At 46.5% G+C, this 18681-nt stretch overlaps 1 protein-coding gene across 1 annotated transcript in view; it reads left to right on the top strand.

Annotated features, from left to right (window-relative positions):
• The window catches only part of Lamc2 (laminin subunit gamma 2), a 62616-nt gene that overhangs the window by 33805 nt on the left and 10130 nt on the right, over nucleotides 1-18681 (top strand). The window contains exons 6-16 of the mRNA XM_028775756.1: nucleotides 1188-1310; nucleotides 2734-2923; nucleotides 6360-6472; nucleotides 7356-7574; nucleotides 8162-8344; nucleotides 9808-10053; nucleotides 11749-11894; nucleotides 14385-14541; nucleotides 14822-15027; nucleotides 16613-16692; nucleotides 17739-17888. Of these exons, the coding sequence (XP_028631589.1) occupies nucleotides 1188-1310; nucleotides 2734-2923; nucleotides 6360-6472; nucleotides 7356-7574; nucleotides 8162-8344; nucleotides 9808-10053; nucleotides 11749-11894; nucleotides 14385-14541; nucleotides 14822-15027; nucleotides 16613-16692; nucleotides 17739-17888 (1813 nt within the window). The remainder of the gene's footprint in view (nucleotides 1-1187; nucleotides 1311-2733; nucleotides 2924-6359; nucleotides 6473-7355; nucleotides 7575-8161; nucleotides 8345-9807; nucleotides 10054-11748; nucleotides 11895-14384; nucleotides 14542-14821; nucleotides 15028-16612; nucleotides 16693-17738; nucleotides 17889-18681) is intronic.

The raw sequence follows: 18681 nt of genomic DNA, 5'->3' as shown, positions 1-18681 counted from the left end.
TTCTTCTTCTTCTTCTTCTTCTTCTTCTTCTTCTTCTTCTTCTTCTTCTTCTTCTTCTTCTTCTTCTTCGCATTGCACAAAGCTCTGTGGCTTGTATCTAGGTCAGTGGCTTCCACAGGATGACTTCTCAAGTCATGGTTAATCCACCTCCCAGGTCCTGGAATTACAAAGCTGTCCCATCACACCCATCAATTTTGTGCCAAGGATTGAACCTAGGACCCTGTGTCTGCTAGGCAGACCCCTTCCCAGCTCAGCTACATCTCTAGTCCTCTTGTATTGTTTTTTTTTTAATGTACATTATTTTATTGGGATAAGACAAACCATATGTCTGGAAAAATTATAGCTCAACAGCATTTGAATAAAGTAAAAATAACTAAAAGGAGACCGCTATTAATATCCCTCTACTTCCCACCCATATCTATTTCAAAACCACAAAGAATTATTCATGTAGAAGAGGGGTTTATGAGAATACCCCAGAATCCACACTCACTAATAACATCATATCACACTGAGTTAATATATCTCCTTAGTTAGCTCGCTTCAGAACACTACAAAAATATTAGAAATTGTTATTATTTTAGCTTGTTTGAGTTTTTGCCTCACTCTGTTAAGGCCAGATCTTGTTTTGGTAAGCATGATAAAAACACAAATTGCAGGCAGCTAAGAACAACCCTAGAGTCACAAGCCTGGATCACTGGAGTCCAAAGATAAGAGCCAGACAAAACTAAGGCAAAGGGCCATCAAGAGGGCTGGGGGTTAGTGCGCTTGCCACCAAGCCTGAGGACCCGAGTTCAACTCCTAGAACCCTCTTAATGCTGAAAGAGAACTGACTGGGACAAGTTGTCCTCTATCTTTCACACACACACACACACACACACACACACACACGCACCTACACTGTGGCATGCACACGCACACTGTGACATGTGTGCACACACTGAGGTATGTGCACACACATACACATGAAATATTTTTACAATATATACTTTTTTAAAAAGGCAAAGCTGCTGAGGACAGGGGCTGATGGATAGGTGTGACTGGAGAATTCTGAAAACTGTAAAAAAGAAGGCAAACTTGCTAAGCAAACCCCTTTCTACTCCTTCTGGGGCTTTGTGGCCAGTGAGCCTTGCCTTGCTTAATTCAAGGGACAATGGGAGTGGTCTCAGAGTGGTGTCCTTGTCTTGCAGATGCTGATGGTTGGAAAGCAGTTCAGAGAAACGGGGCACCTGCAAAACTCCACTGGTCACAGCGTCATCGGGACGTATTCAGCTCTGCTCGAAGATCAGACCCAGTCTATTTCGTGGCCCCTGGTATGTGATGGGGTGATTTCTGCAGAAGCCAGTTGATAGGACTTCAGAGTCAGGAGAGAAAAACTAAGTTTAAAAAATGTGGTGTGGGACCCGTCCCCATCACTGGGGCTGCAGCAGCTCCAGTAGACACCTGGAGCTTAGGCCCAGTCTGTTAAGTCACCATGCCATGAGACTGTAGAGCAGCCATCCAGGCGTCCTCAGCCCTGACTGGTATTCCCTCCGTACCCCCTATTAGCCAAATGAGCAGTTTCTAGATTTCCCATCAGAGCATGAAGTCAAACTTAATGCATCTATTAAGAAGCAGACACAAAGTACGTCTTTTTGAAAAGCTAAAACATTTAATTAGTATGTATGTATGTATGTCTGCATGTGGGGATGCACACATGCATGCAGGGTCCCTCAGAGTTCAGAAGAGGGTGTTGGGTCCCCTAGAGCTGTAGCCATACAATACGTGTACTGGGAAACTGGACTCAGGTCCTCTGGAAGGTCAGGAAGAACTTTCTAATCGCTGAGCCATCTCTCCGGCCCCAAAGCAGGGGTTGAAACTTTAAAAATATTGTTAGTGATCTGAGTGGCAAAGGTCTGGCTGGGATTTGAATCCTGGTTCATAACCTTAGCTAGTGAGCACTTCCCAAGCAAGTGGTTCTTTTTAATGTCTCTCAACTTTAGTCCTCTCAGGGATTGAATGAGAGTGGGCATGCCAATAGTCAAGAATTATTGTCAGCAGATATGGGCAGAGCTGGGGAGATGGCTTAGCCAGTAAAGAACATGCAGTGCAGGCATGGCGACCTGCTTTTGAATGCTGAGCACTCACGTGAAAAGCTGGCGATTGTGGCACATGCCTGTAACACCAGCCCTACAACAGTAGGGACGTGAAAATCCCTGGGGCTTGCTAGCCAGAGGTGGGTTCCAGATTCAGTGAGAGACTGTGTTTCAAAAACGGAGATGGAAAGTAATTGAGGAGGGCACTCAACATGACATCCAGCTTCCACATGCCTGCCACATGCATGCACACACATTCATGTTCATCTGTGCACACGTAAGTACACACACATAAACACATGCACACAAATATGATGTCTGCTAAGTGTTCACTAAAATGAAAAACACTTATATATAATAAATGGTACCTTGCTGTTTCTCCTTGCATCTTTGGCCATCAGACTGTCTATAATGGTCATGTCATGAGTCCTTTAATAGATGGAATTATCTTACGTTAAGGCTTCTTTGAAGCTACTTACACAGCCAAAATATCACACCCACATCCCATGATATAACTGAGCCTTCTGTCATGGTGATTTGGGATGGAAGGTTTGGGTGGATCACATAGGACTCCAACAGAAACTGACAATATTAATTTAATTTGTTCATGCGTTTGCCTTCCCAGCAATACCACTGATCTTTTCAAAAATCCATTTCACAGCCAAATTTCTTGGTAATCAGCAAGTGAGTTACGGGCAGAGCCTGTCTTTTGACTACCGTGTGGACAGAGGAGGTAGACACCCATCTGCCTACGATGTGATCCTGGAAGGTGCTGGTTTACAGATCAGAGCTCCTCTGATGCCGCCGGGCAAGACACTTCCCTGTGGGATCACAAAGACTTACACATTCAGGTAAAAAGAGGCCACAAGCACCCCAACCAGCTCCAGCCATGTTGTTTGTTCTTGCGTTCATCCCGGCACGAATCCAGCCAGTAGGCTTTTCTGAGCCATATGGGTTACTAGGCATGGTGTTACATGCAGAAACAGGACACTGTTCCTTCCCTCCAGTAGCTGGTAGATTCATGGACATGAGGAGAAAATGATGCACGGCCTGTTGGGTGTCTGAGATAACAGGGTGGACACAGGTATTCTGAAGACACATAAGAGGTGCAGCTGCACTGGGGTGATTGACAGACTTGTTGCAAGAAGGTGAGGCGAGTGTAGGAGGCAGTCTTGATGGAAAGGAAGAGGGCGAGGTCAGCAGGCAGAGGAACTGTACGTGGAATCACCAGTAGTTGAATTCTAGTGGAACAAGATGTGAGGTGAGGAGTGTGGAGAAGAACTGAAGTCAGAGAAACTGCTGCAAGTGACATTGCAGAGCCTGGGGTCATCTGATTAAAAAGTGGCTCTGAAGTGATGAATTCAGAAAAGCAGCAGAGGGAAGCTGTGCGCACTCAGTCCTTTGTCCTGTGTTAGAGGCTAAGAAAGATGGGATAGGATCTCGGTCCTCCAAGAGCGTGTGACCTGGCAGGACCTATAACACACCTAAGAGCACACACGCTACAGCCCAGTAGCTGCTCAGTGGTGCTAAACATTCATTTTGAAATGAGCTTAATTCTGCCTGGAGCTCTTAAGGAAAGCTTCATGAGGCATCAAGTATGTGGGCTGAGAATGGAAAGATACACAAGGTTATTCCAGAAAGAAAAATTAGAGAAAGACAACCTCTATATGTGAATTTCTGTGAGAATGTGTAGAGTCATTACATGGAGCAAATTTTGTAAAAATAAATAAATAAACACACATAAATACACACACACACACAGTCCAGAGAAGCTGTTGGATCCTCCCTTGAAACTGATGGTAGATGGTTGTGAGTTACCGTGTGGGTGCTGGGAACCACAGTGCTCTTAAGTACTGAGCCGTCTCCTGAGCCCCACTGATGATATCTTTGTAGCTGGAACATAACGTGGATAAGGGAGATGGATAATTAAGATTGATAAGTCTAGAAAGGACTTATCGGGCTGTATCTTTTGTGTCATACCAGGGACTAACATCTTGTCTATGCTGGCAAAATGATGGAAAACCACTGAGAGGCTGTGCATCAAGAAGTGTCACTGGGCATAGTGGCTCACACCTTCAATCCCAGCACTCAGGAGGCAGAGGCAGGCAGATCTCTGACTTTCAGGTCAGCCTGGTCTACATAACGAGTTCCAGGACTGCCAGAGATACATAGTGAGACTTTGTCTCAAGAAAAAAAAAAGTGTCAGGGGTTGATGAGATGGCTCGGCTGATAAAAGCATTTGCTACTCAGATCTGGTAACTCGAGTTTGATCTCTGGAACCTACAAGGAGGTGAAAAGAGACCATGAAGTTGTCCTCTGATCTCTGCATATGTCCCATGACATGAGATATCCCGCCATGCACATATGCACACACCAATAATTTTTAAAAATTTAAATTTATATGTGTGTGTCAGGGAGTATGCACATGTGAGTCTAGAAGAGGATGTTGGAAGCCCTGGAATTGTAGTTAAGGCAATTGTGAGCTACCTCATGTGTGTGGTAGGGACTGAACTCTGGTTGTAGGCAAGAGCAGTATATACTGAGCCATCTCTCCAGCCCAAATGATATACGTATATGGGTATCACCTGCGTGTGGATGTCCTGGAACTCTGAGATCTACCTGCTTCTGCCTTCTAAATGCCCAGCATAATTAAAACAAACAAACAAACAAACCCTTTATGTGTGTGAGTCTGTGTAAGTGTATGATGTATACATACATTTGTGTGTGTCTGAGTGTCTGTGAAGACATATGATGTGTGTGCACGTTGTGTGAGTGTATGTATAGATATAAGATATGTATGCACACTTGTGTGTACGTGTGTGTGAGTGTGCATGTAAGTTCAAAGGACCACCTCAGGTGTCAGCCCTCACCTTCCACCTCATCTTGAGACAAGCTCTCTGTGCTGCTTGCAGTGACATACGCTTAGCCTGCCCTCAAGCTCCCAGGCATCCTCCTGTCTCCAACTCCCATCAGGACATAAAAGCATTGTGATTACAGGTGCGTGCTACTGTGCACAACTTTACATGAGTTCTGGGGAGTCGAATGTAGGTGTCTGTGCCTGTACTGCAAGCACTTTACCTACCGTACCTACTGAGCCATTTCCCCAGCCTGGACAAAGCTCTTAACTGGATCAGCAGAAGATGTTCATAGTGGGTCAGTGCAGGAGTAAGTCCCCCCCAAACCCCCCACCAATAGGAACGGAGAGAGGCAGACTCCGAGAGCCCGCACAAGCTAAGTGCTTAATATTAACTGAGTGCCACTTATTCTGATGACATGTACACCCTCCCCGACTGGATTCTCACATCCTTGGCTTAGTGAGCTTATTCTTTGGGGTTCAGCTTACATGCTCTCTTTGCCTGAGCTTTCTCTGAACCCCAGGCCAAGTTACAGACATCGTGTGTTCCCACGTGTTCTATTTGTCAATCGCTAACAGCCCAAACTGGATTAATTTATTTCCACTCCAATGGCTAAACCTTAATCATCCCTGCTTAGTTTTCTTTTCCCCCAAACCCATAATTTCTTGCCCAGGCCAAGGACACAAGTCAACTTTGATTTTTTTTTTTTATTTCACTAATGTATTCATTCAGTGCAGAGCTGGGATTAAATGCTGGGCTGCAGGTATGCAAGCGCTCTGCCACTGACTTGCATCCCCAGCCCCACAGCCACGTTTAATCAACCAGTCAGAGAACAAAATGAAAAGGCCTTTCTTGCAGTCAATATTCTAGGAAAAGCAACCCGAAGGTTAGCACAGAGACGACTGGGTACAGGCACCACAGCGCTCATTCTGATGGCAGCTGCAGCTCCATGATGGGCACTTGCCTGGTGTGTGTGAGGCCTACGTTTGATCTGCTGCACTTACAAGAGGATTCTGGGGAGGGTAAGGGTATGGACAGATGGAAGGAATCAGTGAAACATGCCCAGGTCATAAGTAAATCCCTTAAGAACAAAGCTTAGATTGAACAGTAACTTTCCAGGGCCAGAGCTTGGGGAAGTGAAATATGTCTAGTGTTGGGTTATGCAATGGCTAAGAATACCGTGTGTCTGAGGGCTTGGGACCAGCTTTTGCAGTGATCCCTGGAAATATATACACTGACACACCCTCCACTGCCTCCTGTGGGATTCACCCTCCCCGTGGAGAGAGAAAACTCCAAGCCTCTGTCTCCTAGAAAACTCAAAGCAAGGAGGCCAAAGCTTAACTATTCTCATCTTCTGAAATGTAACTTGTATCAGGTGAGCAATGTGGCGTGACTTGAATTTGTAAGCTTCAAAAAATGTTCAATTATGCAGATTGAATGAACATCCAAGCAGTCACTGGAGCCCCCAGCTGAGTTATTTTGAGTATCGAAGGTTACTACGGAACCTCACAGCCCTGCTGATCCGAGCTACATACGGAGAGTACAGTAAGTGACCAGGAAAGAGCAAAAGACCCCAGTCCTGCTTTCAGTTTCTTGTGCTTTGGAGGTCTGCAGGTAGGCTCCAGGCAGGAAGATAAGCTAATTGACGGGTTTCACTCAGAAATCCTGAGTCTGTGTTTTATATTCTTTTTTCCTAAAGGGAATGTTTCTCTAGTGAGAGGTCAGCTCTCGTGAAAAGCGAATGATATTTCTTTGCTAAGTGTCCCTTCTTCAATTGGGTTATGTGGAGGGGACAATCTACATCTAATGGACATATCCTCTGTTAAGTCCCTTTTGTGAACTTCCTATGTTGGACATACCAGCAATAATTTTAAGGGAGGCTCTTCATACTTCTAAACACTGGCCAAAGAAGTGCGGCTGGCCTGCCATGTCCGTATCCCCAGTGCCACAGATACAGCAGGGAGTAGGGAGGATGGTAACCAGTAGTTTGTTGAATGTTACCATTTCCCAGGTATGTTATACCAGGTGGTATCTCATGTAATTCTCACAACAAACCAGGAGTCTAGACAATCCTATCACCTCTCTTGTAAACTGAGAACATGAAGTCTGGAAAGATCAAGGAATTTGCCAAATTCACACAGCTAATATGGGTTCAGCCACAATCTAGACCCCAATTTTCTCCATTCCAGAGTATAGACACTGACTGCTATAGTTGTCCATGTACCATGATGTGTGATTACCACCTGGGTAAAGAAAATAAAACCCTGGGTGCTCCTGAACTGGTAATGGTAAACCCAGCTGGCCTTGAGTTGCCAAAGAGTCTCCTGCCTTTGCTTCCCCATGTGCTGGGTCTACAGGCCTGAGGAAGCCACCACTCTCAATTGTGGTATTAGACCTTGCCACTTCTAATGTCTTCTTTCTTTTGCAGGTACAGGGTACATCGACAATGTGACCCTGATTTCAGCTCGCCCTGTCTCTGGAGCCCCAGCACCCTGGGTTGAACGTTGTGTATGCCCTGCTGGGTACAAGGGACAATTCTGTCAGGAATGTGCTTCTGGTTACAAAAGAGATTCGGCAAGACTGGGGCCTTTTGGTGCCTGTGTTCCCTGTAACTGCCAAGGGGGAGGGGCCTGTGATCCAGACACAGGTGAGTGAAATGACATCTGCACCAGGTGTCTGGGGGTAGAGGCAGAGGAGTGGGTCCCCCGTAGAAGCAAGGGCTGAGGAGGAAATATCATACCTGAATTCACTTAGGAGATGGAGAAAGAATGGAGAGCATGGAACTGAGGTCAAGGGAGACGGACATGATGACAGTACACTTGACCTCTTTCATTATGGAAATACCATAGGATTGTGAGCGAAAGGTGCCAGGTTACAGGAAATGACTGTCATCCCCTCCATACAAGGTGGGGGATTGGTGCTGGGTTGCAGGGATTGGGAGATCAAAAGCAAGTCAGACTCTAAATGGGGGTGGTGGCAAACGGTGTGACAGGGGAACAGTGCAATGCTACGACAGTGAGGATCTGTGTGTCTAACTGAATGTGATGGGTGAGGCTGAGATCCAAGGTGGTGGCCACGTTTCTGTTTGCTTCAAGGGTGAGAATGAATGTCAGCATTCAGATGCTGGGCGATGCTCTGGGAAAGCTTGGGCTTCTGGAGTCTGATCCCCACATTCCATCCTCACTGACGGAAGTATGTAGTCCGACTCTGTCATTTCTGTCTTCTACACTCCAGGAGACTGCTACTCAGGGGACGAGAATCCTGACATTGAATGTGCTGACTGTCCCATTGGTTTCTACAATGACCCACACGACCCCCGCAGCTGCAAGCCATGTCCCTGTCACAATGGGTTCAGCTGTTCAGTGATGCCTGAGACAGAGGAAGTAGTGTGTAACAACTGTCCCCCTGGGGTCACAGGTAAGACCAACACCCTGTTCTTTCTTCAGCTTCCTGTCCTGATGCTGTGGACATGTGTAAATACCTCCCATTGTGGAGAATTTCCCAGAAGTTATAGTTGCTTCAGGTTAATCTAAATGTACACATTCTAAAGATAGGTATATGTGGTGTCTAGGCTGTGACTGATCAGGGGCTGGTGCAGTTATGGAAGGAGAAGCATAGTCCTGGTTGGTTGGCAGTCTTCTGCATTTATTTAGGAAATGAAAGTGTCAGGCCAAGTATGTGGTTAAGTCCCCCTACCCCTCCAGGATCTTCTGTAGCCCAAGCTGGTCTTGAACATAGTATTTGAGGATGACCTTAAACTCCTTTTGAAAAAAAATATTTATTTATTTTTAATTATGTGTAGGGTGGTCTGTGTACATGAGTGTAGATGCCCACTGGGTCAACAGATGTCATTGGATGCCCTGAAGCTAGTCATAAGCAGTTGTGAACAATCTCATGTAGATGGATGGGAATAGAACTTGGGTCCTGTAAGAGATTGAAAGTGCTGTTAACCACTGAGTCACCTCTCCAACCCTGACCTTGAACGCTTGGTCTCTTGCCTCCACCTCCTAAATGCTGGGAGTATAGGTGTTTGCCACCATATCTGCTTTTGTGTAATCCTGGGGGATCAAACCCAGAGTATTGCATGCATGCTAGGCCAGTAATCTGCCCTCGAAGTTACATTGGTTTACGTTACTTTCAAATGAGCTAGGGTAAGAAGGAAAACAGTTACCTCTGAGTGTCGCATACCTCTTCAATCTGAAAAAGTGTTCTGCAGCAGTCTTGGTGTCACTGAAATTTCACTGCCTCTGCATTCCTGCTGACTTTTACCCACAAGCTAATTAAGCCTCTTTGTGGTGCAGCAATATTCCAATCTGTGGTGACCATGACCATAAAGTGGCAGTCTCCACCCCTGCCACATTCATCTGTTCCTGAGGGTAATGTCCTGGGAGCCTGGGATTAGCGCATGTCTTGTTAGGGTTTTATTGCTGTGAACAGACACCATGACCACAGCAACTCTTATAAAGGAAAACATTTCATTGGGGCTGGCTTATAGTTTCAGAGGTTTAGACCATTATCGTCAAGGTGGGAAGCATGGCAGCATCCAGGCAGACCTGCTGGTGCTGAAGAGGTAGCTGAGAGTTCTACATCTGGATCTGTAGGCCACAGGAAGAGACACATTGAGCTTGGTTTGAGCATCTGAAACCTCAAAGCCCATCCCCAGTAACACATTTCCTCCAACAAAGCCACACCCACTTCAACAAGGCCACACCTTCCAATAGCACCACTCCCTATGAGCCTATGGGACATTTTCATTCAAACGGACACAATGCATCTATCTGTTTCTTATTCTACCGAGTCCCTCTGCTTCTTTCTGGTCCTGCTGCCCATGGGGAACAATCTGGTCTGCATTGACCACATGTTCCTTTCTTCCTTCCCAGGTGCCCGCTGTGAGCTCTGTGCTGACGGCTTCTTTGGGGATCCCTTTGGGGAACGTGGTCCAGTGAGACCTTGTCAGCGCTGCCAGTGCAACAACAACGTGGACCCCAGTGCCTCAGGGAACTGTGACCAGTTGACAGGCAGATGTTTGAAATGTATCTACAACACAGCCGGTATCTACTGTGACCAGTGCAAAGCAGGTTACTTTGGAGACCCATTGGCTGCCAACCCAGCAGACAAGTGTCGAGGTAGGACTATACCCCAAGACAAATTATGCACCCTCATCTCTTTCTCTCTGTATGTGTGTGTGTGCGCGCGTGTGCATGCATGTGTGTGTACACGTGCACAGGTGTAAAGACATATGAGCTTGCTTGAGTCTATCCACGGAAGGAAAGGCAAGGACAGCTAATCCCATGAGGCAACTGGTTCCATGACCAGACTGGCTCCTGAACAATCTGCACCATTGATTCATCTGCCAAAAGCCTTAAGACCAGTAAGCCCTGCACCAGCTTCTAAAAGCAGCATTAAAGACTCTCAAATGGTTAAACCTGGGTGGGAAAAGTAAAAAAAAAAAGGTCAGGTTTACATTCCTGAGTGAAAGAGCAGATAAAGTGGGGCTACATCCTATGCCCAACCCCAAGGCAGGTAGGCAGAAAAGAAGCTGCCAGACCTGTCACCAGAGAGCAATAAATGACTCACCACTGAGCCGGAACAAACCCAAGAGGGGAGGGGTCAGGTTGTAAAGCAGTTTAAGAGACCCTCTCAGGAAGTTAGTGTGATTATGTATGGAAGGTAGCCACAGAAAATTCTCCCGAGAAGACTCAGCTTCAAAGGAGCTTTCACAGGGGGGCTGCTAAGGGCTGCTTCAGATCAAAGCACGAGTGTGCAGGTGTGTCCTTCAGCTCAGCTCTGCTCGCTAATCTTAGAGTGAAGAGCCATGTTCAGCCCCTTAACATGGACACACAAAGGCTCCAGATGGCTGGCGGGCACTTAGACATGTGCCCATTATCAGGTCCTGACACTCGAATGTCTACCTAGAGATGCTTGAGGACCCCTGTGACCAGGTGGGGCAGTTCATGCCTGTAATCCCAGCACTCATGAGCCTAAGGCAGGATAATTCTAACTAAGTTAGAGGCTGGCCTGAGCTACCGAGCAAGACCTTTTTTTTTTTTTAAGTGAACAAACACATAGTACATAAATTAAAACTCTTTCATTGTTTTATATTTCATTATAATTAGACAATACCCTTTATTCTGCTGTCAGGCACCTGCCATTTGCCTGCAGTTTGCACCTCAGTGTTAGGGTAGCAATGATGAATAAGCCCTAGCTTCTGGAGAGTTCATTCACTAAGAAGGAAGGGGGATGGGACTATGTGCAAGTAACGACTGAGCACAGCTCCGAGAGCGGTGTGTGATCTTTAGAGTAGCATCTCTCTCACTGCTATGTCCTTGTCTCCGAAACAGAACCTGGCACACAGTAGGACCACTGCCTCCTCTTGCCTTCCCTGCAATAGGAAGAAAGGAACACTGGCTCTTCTAAGCTCTCATGGCAGCTTCTTTTTATTTGGTCTAGGATCTGAGCAAACTCTCTGAGCTCACATTCCTCATCTATAAAACAGAAGACACTGTTTACAGCTGGCTTAAAATAGGCTGTAAAAAAATGCACTTTATAAGCAAAATCAGGGTGCCAGCAAAGTACCCGGTAGGCTTTTGGCACAATGAGAGGAGGAAGATGATAAGCTTCCTGGCACCTCTTCATTCGAGCGCACACGCACGGACCACACTTGTGTGATTCCCTGGGCTTGCTTCTGTAGGAATGTGCTTGAGGCCACAGCCGAGGGATGATGGGTCTGACAGAGTATCAGCGTTCTCCTCCCTTGCCGCACCTCCCATTCTGGGACAAGTTGGGTGGGAATACACCATTTATCTGCATCTTATCTCTAGCTTGCAACTGCAACCCCATGGGCTCGGAGCCTGGAGAGTGTCGAAGTGATGGCAGCTGTGTTTGCAAGCCAGGCTTTGGCGGCCTCAACTGTGAGCACGCGGCCCTAACCAGTTGTCCTGCTTGCTACAATCAAGTGAAGATTCAGGTATGCCAACTTTTCCAGCCCCCAGCCGCGGGCAGTTAGACTCTGAGTGACTCTGTGCCCTGGTTCTGTCACAGGTCTGGAACCCCAGGTATCCTGGGGATGGGCCTGGGGATGGGTATATATGTGTATATATGTGTGTGTGTGTGTGTGTGTGTGTATACATATATGTGTGTGTGTGTTTGTGTATATATGTATATATATTTATTTATATACGTATATAAAAAGAGTGGTGAGATAGCTCAGTGGATAGAAGTAATCCTGACAACCCTGAGTTCAATTCCCAGACCCCGTGTAAAGGTTAAAGGAGTGAACAACTCCCTAATGTTGCCCTCGGACATACACAAGCATGTCCTGCCATGTGTGTACATGTACACACATACGCGTGTGTACATGGACGCACACACACAATAAATACAATAAAAAACTTTAAAGTATACTAAAATATTGTGTAAGTTTACATTCTCATCTATACCATTTTTAGTATCTTCTCGAAGATACGAAGTCTCACTTGGACTAGTGACAACTTAGTGAATTTCGGGGTGTGGGGGGAAGCATTCGAGATTTAGTTTTCAAGGGTCAATGTCTGCAAGTACTTGTGATTTTTCTAAGTGGCCTGGCCATATGGAACTGGGAGTGGCACTCATGTTCCCCAGAGTCTGAGTCCAGTCCTCTTTCATTTGGTTAGTTTTGTTTTTGTCAACTTGGCACAAACTAGAGTCATCGGGAATGCAGACCCTCACCTGAGAAAATGCCTCCCGAAGGCTGAACTGTGAAAGTCTGTGGGACATTTCCTTAATTAACAATTGATGTGGGAGGGCCCAGCCCACTGTGGGTAAAACCCCTGAGCAGGCAGTCCTGGGCTGTGTAGGACAGCAGACTGTGCAAGCCGACTGGCATGGAGAGCAAGCCCACGCTTCAGTTCCTGTCTGGAGTTCCTGCTCTGATATCCCTTTATTATTATGGGCTGTAAGTTGAAATAAATGCTTTTCTCTCTGAGTTGCTTTTGGTCATGCTGTTTATCACAGCAACAGAGAGCAAATCAGGACAGCACTGCCACATGCTGCTTCCCAGCTGGGTCCCCTCCTGCTCCTAGAGATGTCCTTATAAACCAAGTCCCAGAGCAGATCGTGGTGACGCTGCTGTAATCCCAGCATTCAGGAGGCTGAGACTGTTGCCCAGGGTTTCAAGCAATCCTGGGCTAACTACTAAGTTCCAGATCAGCCTGGGCTACAGAGTGAGACCCTGTCTCAAAAATTAAATAATAAAGTTAAACTTTAAACTTCAGAGATGAGTACACTTGATGTTAATTACTAGTCATTCTTTTCTAGAAGGTACAATACGGGGAAATTGAACTTCATAGGTAGAACACTCTCGATCTGTTTTTTTAATTTTTTTAAAAATAATTATGAGTGTTTTGCCGACATGTATGTCTGTACACTTCATGTGTGCCTCCAGAGATCCAAAGAAAGCGTTGGATCCTTTAGAACTGAAGTTACAGATGGTTGTGAGCCACCGTGTGGATCTGGGAACTGAACCTGGGTCCTCTTCATGAGCAATGGGTGCTCTGAACCACTGAGCCACCTCCTCACTCCCTCAATCTTTTTTTTTTTAACCTACTTAATAGCCGTTGGAGGGCTAGTTTGAGATAGGGTCTCATGTAGCTCAGGCTGCCCTCAAACTCACCATGTAACCTGAGGATGACTTTGAACCCATGATCCTCTTGCCTCCTGAAAGGTTGTCGGGTGTAGCTTGGAACAGACCACAGCAGACCAGATGGTTCCTCGAGGGAGTGTTTATTCAGGAGATAGGAAACAGGAAAGAGAGCAGAGAGGTAGAGGAGTAGAGGCCGGCCATGACCACATGGAGAGAGGGGAAAGGGAAGGGGGGAGGGAAGAGGGGACAGCGAACCTGCAGGTGCAGGGTCAAGGGACCAAGAGAGAGAGGAGGGGGCCAAGCAGCCCCTTTTATAGTGGGTAGGCCTACCTGGCTGTTGCCAGGTGACTGTGGAGGTGGAATTTAGACAGAATACTAACACCTCCTGTCCCTCAAATGCCAGGATTACAGGTATGCCCCACCATCTTGCTAAATATCATTCATTTTATTTTCATTTTATGTAGTAGTAAGAACTGAACCTTATGTCTGCTGGGGAAGTACTTTAACACTGAGCTATATATCTCTAGCCCCCAGTAGCCTTTCTAGAAAGTTCTGCTCTTAGCACTTACAAATATCAACTCATTCAGCACAAAGAAAAACCATGCGAACAGTATTATTTTTATTACCAATATTTAAGATTAGAAGATGACTTGCCAAGGGCACTGGTTAGAGCATCGGGCCAAGATCCTCACTCAGCTGGTCTAGCTCAAGAGTCTAGATTTTGACCTCCACAACGAATCAAGCATGTGTAGCTGTTGACTCCTATACCTGCTGCAGTCCTGGAGCTGAACTGTGGTCTTCCCCCTCTCTTCTGATTCCTTTCCTGTGTGCTTTCAGATGGACCAGTTTACCCAGCAGCTCCAGAGCCTGGAGGCCCTGGTTTCAAAGGCTCAGGGTGGTGGTGGTGCAGTCCCCAGTGGGGAGCTGGAAGGCAGGATGCAGCAGGCTGAGCAGGCCCTTCGAGACATTCTAAGAGAAGCTCAGATTTCAGAAGGTGAGGAGGCCAACTGCTTATCATTGAGGAGATTCATACCCTAGGAAGACTTTGATTCTGGGTCACAGACTGTTTGTGGCCATTGTCTCTGTGGTACTTGCAGCCAGCCCTTGCCTGGGTGGAGGTGTTGTCTATGACATTCTCCTGGCACCTGAATGACAGGGTGAAAAACTGTCACAAGCATTTGTCACTGACGTTTTTCTCATTTATCTCTAAGGCATTCAGCTTTGTGGCTTAACTCGGTCATTCTGCATCTGCCTGTTTTGCTCTTTGTGTGCAGGTGCTATGAGAGTCCTCGGCCTCCAGCTGGCCAAGGCAAGGAGCCAAGAGAACAACTACAAGAACCGCCTGGATGACCTCAAGATGACTGTGGAAAGGATTCAGGCCCTGGGCAGTCAGTATCAGAACCGAGTTCAGGATACAAGCAGACTCGTCTCTCAGATGCGCCTGGGCCTGGCAGAAACCGAAGCTTCCCTACAAAACACGGTATGTTTGCCTGGTTAGCGCGTCTATGCGTTGTGGCCATGTTGGATCTCACTACCACCTCACAGGTCTTACCGTCTGACTCCCGGTCCCTGGATTTCTTGGTCTACCTGGCAGGTAGCTGGGCTTTTTTTCTTTGTCACTGGCCCATCTATGCCTTGTGTCCTTGGCCACCCGCAGTTTCCCAAGGAACTGGATTATACATCCCCGCACAGTTGATTTCCCTGTAGCCACATTCTCATGATAGACAGAATCCTGCTTTTCCTCTTTTCTTTTCCGTAGAATTTAACTTGGTCTATATGTGTATTCTCAGCCCCTAGTACGGTATGTGGCTGTTGTATTTGTCTGATGCATAAGTCAGGAAAACAGATAAGTGAATCAGTGAATGGATAAAGTGGAGGAAAAGAAGGGGTCTGAGGAGGACGTGGACTGGAAATGAGAGGGTGAGCTTGTGCCTGTCTAATCTGTCTTGTGTAGTTCAAGGTGCAATAGGAGACATGGCTGAGCCCCTGGTATTTGTGAGTTTGAAGGCTATAGGGTAGCTGGGCCTAGTGGCAAGAATGCCTTTGATCCCAGCACTGAGGAGGCCCAGGCAGGAGCACTACAAGTTCAAGGTCAGTCTCCTCTGTACTTCCAGCTCCTGGCTCAAACATCAAGGGGGATCATAAGATAATGAGCAGAGAGGAATAGAGGAACTGGGCTGAGTTGGGTGGAGGCAGGGGGACCAGGAAATCAAGGTGAACCTCCACTCGAAGGCCAGCCTAGGATATGAGAAATCCTGATTTAAAAACAACAGCAATGAATTAAATTAAAAAGGAAATTGAAAGATAATCAACTACTATAGTAAAGAAATCACATTAAAATTGTTTTGATTCCCCCATTCAAAAAGCGTTTATTGTAGAAAAAGTTTTAAAAGCTCCCATGATCCAGTTACCGCTATGACTATTGTCAAAACTTGCTACATCGGTCTGGGAAGAGACTCAGTGAGTACATTGCTTGCAGTGACTGCATGGAAACCTGAGTTCAAATCCCCAGAACCTAGTAAAAGCCAGCTGTGGTGATACATACCTATAGCCCCAGTGCTAGGAATAGGGGCAGAGTCAGGAGGACCCCAGACACTCACTGGCCAGCCCTCCATCTCAAATGGCAAGTTCCAAGTATCTCAAAAAGTAAGATACAATAAAAAAGAAAGGCATTCAAGATCAACCTCTGGTCTTCACACATGTATATATAGACAAATATGTACACACACTTACCCTTGAGCACACACACATACATGCACATGTACCCTCAAGCACACACACAGACACACACACACAGACACACACACAGACATACACACTACCAAGTCATAGAGATAGATAGATTATATATATATATTTCATCTATTTTACAAAGACTTCTCTTGAAATTGAATATCTAATTTGTTCTTGCCAGTGCACACTTTTTCTGGGTGATCTTGGTGACTAGGGACCTTTGATATGCAGGGGTCTGGACTCCTGTGGGCGGCTAGTGAGAATCCTCTGGCACTTCCATTTAGGCTCCAGAGTCAAATGCAAACGTTAACTGATTCCCTTTGTTCCCTTAGAACATCCATTCCTCTGAGCACTATGTGGGACCAAATGGATTTAAAAGTCTGGCTCAGGAGGCCTCAAGATTGGCAGACAGGTAAACAGCCAGTGTTTGACACCCCTGCTCCAGGCAAGACTGTGGAACATTCAGGACTCAAGAGCTAGATTTGCCTCCAGGCTTCTCTGCAGCCCTCCCCTACCTTGAAGCCCGGTTTGAAGCACTTAGCTTTCAGGGTATGGCAGGGGACAGACAGTCCACAGGGCTGTTTGGCTGGAGCTGGGGAAAGTATTCCTTTCCCAGCTTTCTCTATGACTCACAGATGGCTTTAAAAGTACATGTTAGCTGTGAGTCTTCTGGCCTCGTGAAATGAATCAGCCTCTGGAAACGGGTGTCTGCAGCTTTCAGGGACTTCTCAACTCCCACACCAGGCCTGAGAACAAGTAGCAACGAGTTGTTTGCTTTCGTGTGGGGGCCAAGTGTACAAAAGGACCGTCCCCCTGGAAACCGGCTCTGCAGGACCCCACAGATGACAGGCAGCTCCTTTGGTCCTGCCTTCTCACTATAAATCCCACCATGTTCAAAAGCTTTGCTAGGCAAGGTGGCAGGCTCTGCTAATCTCTGGTGGAATTCAGTCTGCAGAGAGGTTGGCTTCTGCTTTTGGAGTGGGAGCTGCCTCCTGAGGCCCTGCTTTTTGTTATTTTTAGTGCCACTTCCTTGAACCAGGAGATCAGAAGGTTAGAGGAGATTTTTATTGACACATATTTGCCTCCATAGTTGCCGGCCCACTCTAAAGCTTTACCCAGGGTAATGAGTGAGGGGGGACTCTGGATGTGTAAGACCTCAGGGGTTCTGCTTGTCGGGTAAAACAGCTTATAGGCATAATGGTCTGTCACTCTACCCAACCGCCATCTGCCCTCCCCATACCTTCTCTGAGTATGGCTTAAATGGCAATGACCACAGAAGGGCAACGTGAGGGATCTACTTGTCAATAGCTCTTCCAACCCCATGCCTTCAAGTCAGTCCTGTTTGGCTTTTACAAGTTAAACTGATTCCTTTATTCTTTTCTGTAGGAAAGATTTATGTTACTAACCCACACTGATGTTTCGCTGAAAACCCTAATTCTTTATCTTTATTGTCTTCAGCCATGTCGAGTCAGCTAACACAATGAAGCAACTAACAAGGGAAACTGAGGACTATTCCAAACAAGCACTTTCACTGGCCCAAAAGGCTCTGAGTGGAGGAAGCGGAAGCGGCGTCCTGGACAGCTCCGTGGTACAAGGTCTTATGGGAAAGTATGTTCAACCTGTCCTCATTTGGATAGCCATAAAAGCTGACTCCTCCCAGTGTATAATGCAAACCACACTTGAGAAACAAGAAACTAGACATTAGTAAAAAGAAGGTCTGTGTGGCACCGCTATTATGGGCTTTTGTTCTTCAGGACAGGATCAGGATGAAATTACCAAGAATAAGACCTTCTTTAAGAGATACCAAGTGAGGTTTAGAAGGCAGTGAGAAAGTACAACTGAGTACTGTGCTGGGAAATAACTGGTAACCCAGGACGAAAATAAGTACAACACACTCAAATACAGGATGATGGTTCATGTGATGGACAGACCTCACCTGTCAGGTGCCCACATAGAAGGGATATGGTGGTCTGCACAGCATATGCACATGAACTACCAAAGCACAGTGTAGACAATGGCCTGCCAAATCAGGTTGCAGCCTATTGTACTAGCCTGCTGCTGGCCCACAGGATTCTCAGTAGGACTGGCATGGAGAAGATCTAGGAAGGCCAGGCGGAGGTACTGGAGAGGAGCACACTGTAGAAAGCATCAATGGCCAACCTGGTGGTCCCTTCATTTGCTATTTGGATGCAGGTCTTGTTCGAACTATAACTGGCCATAAAATGTTGAGGGTCATGAAAGGAGCCATGGATGGAGGCTTGTCTATCCTCACAGTACCTAAGGATTCCCTGGGTATGACTCTGAAAGCAAATTCAATGCGGAAGTACATCGGAAGCAGAGCGTGGGTCAGAGTGTTACGGACGACATGCATTGCCTAATGGGGGAAGATAAGGAGGCTTAG

This window comes from Grammomys surdaster, unplaced genomic scaffold (assembly GCF_004785775.1).
Source record: "Grammomys surdaster isolate TR1022 unplaced genomic scaffold, NIH_TR_1.0 259, whole genome shotgun sequence".
Lineage (NCBI taxonomy): Eukaryota > Metazoa > Chordata > Mammalia > Rodentia > Muridae > Grammomys > Grammomys surdaster.
This window is presented reverse-complemented; position numbering and strand designations above follow the sequence as displayed.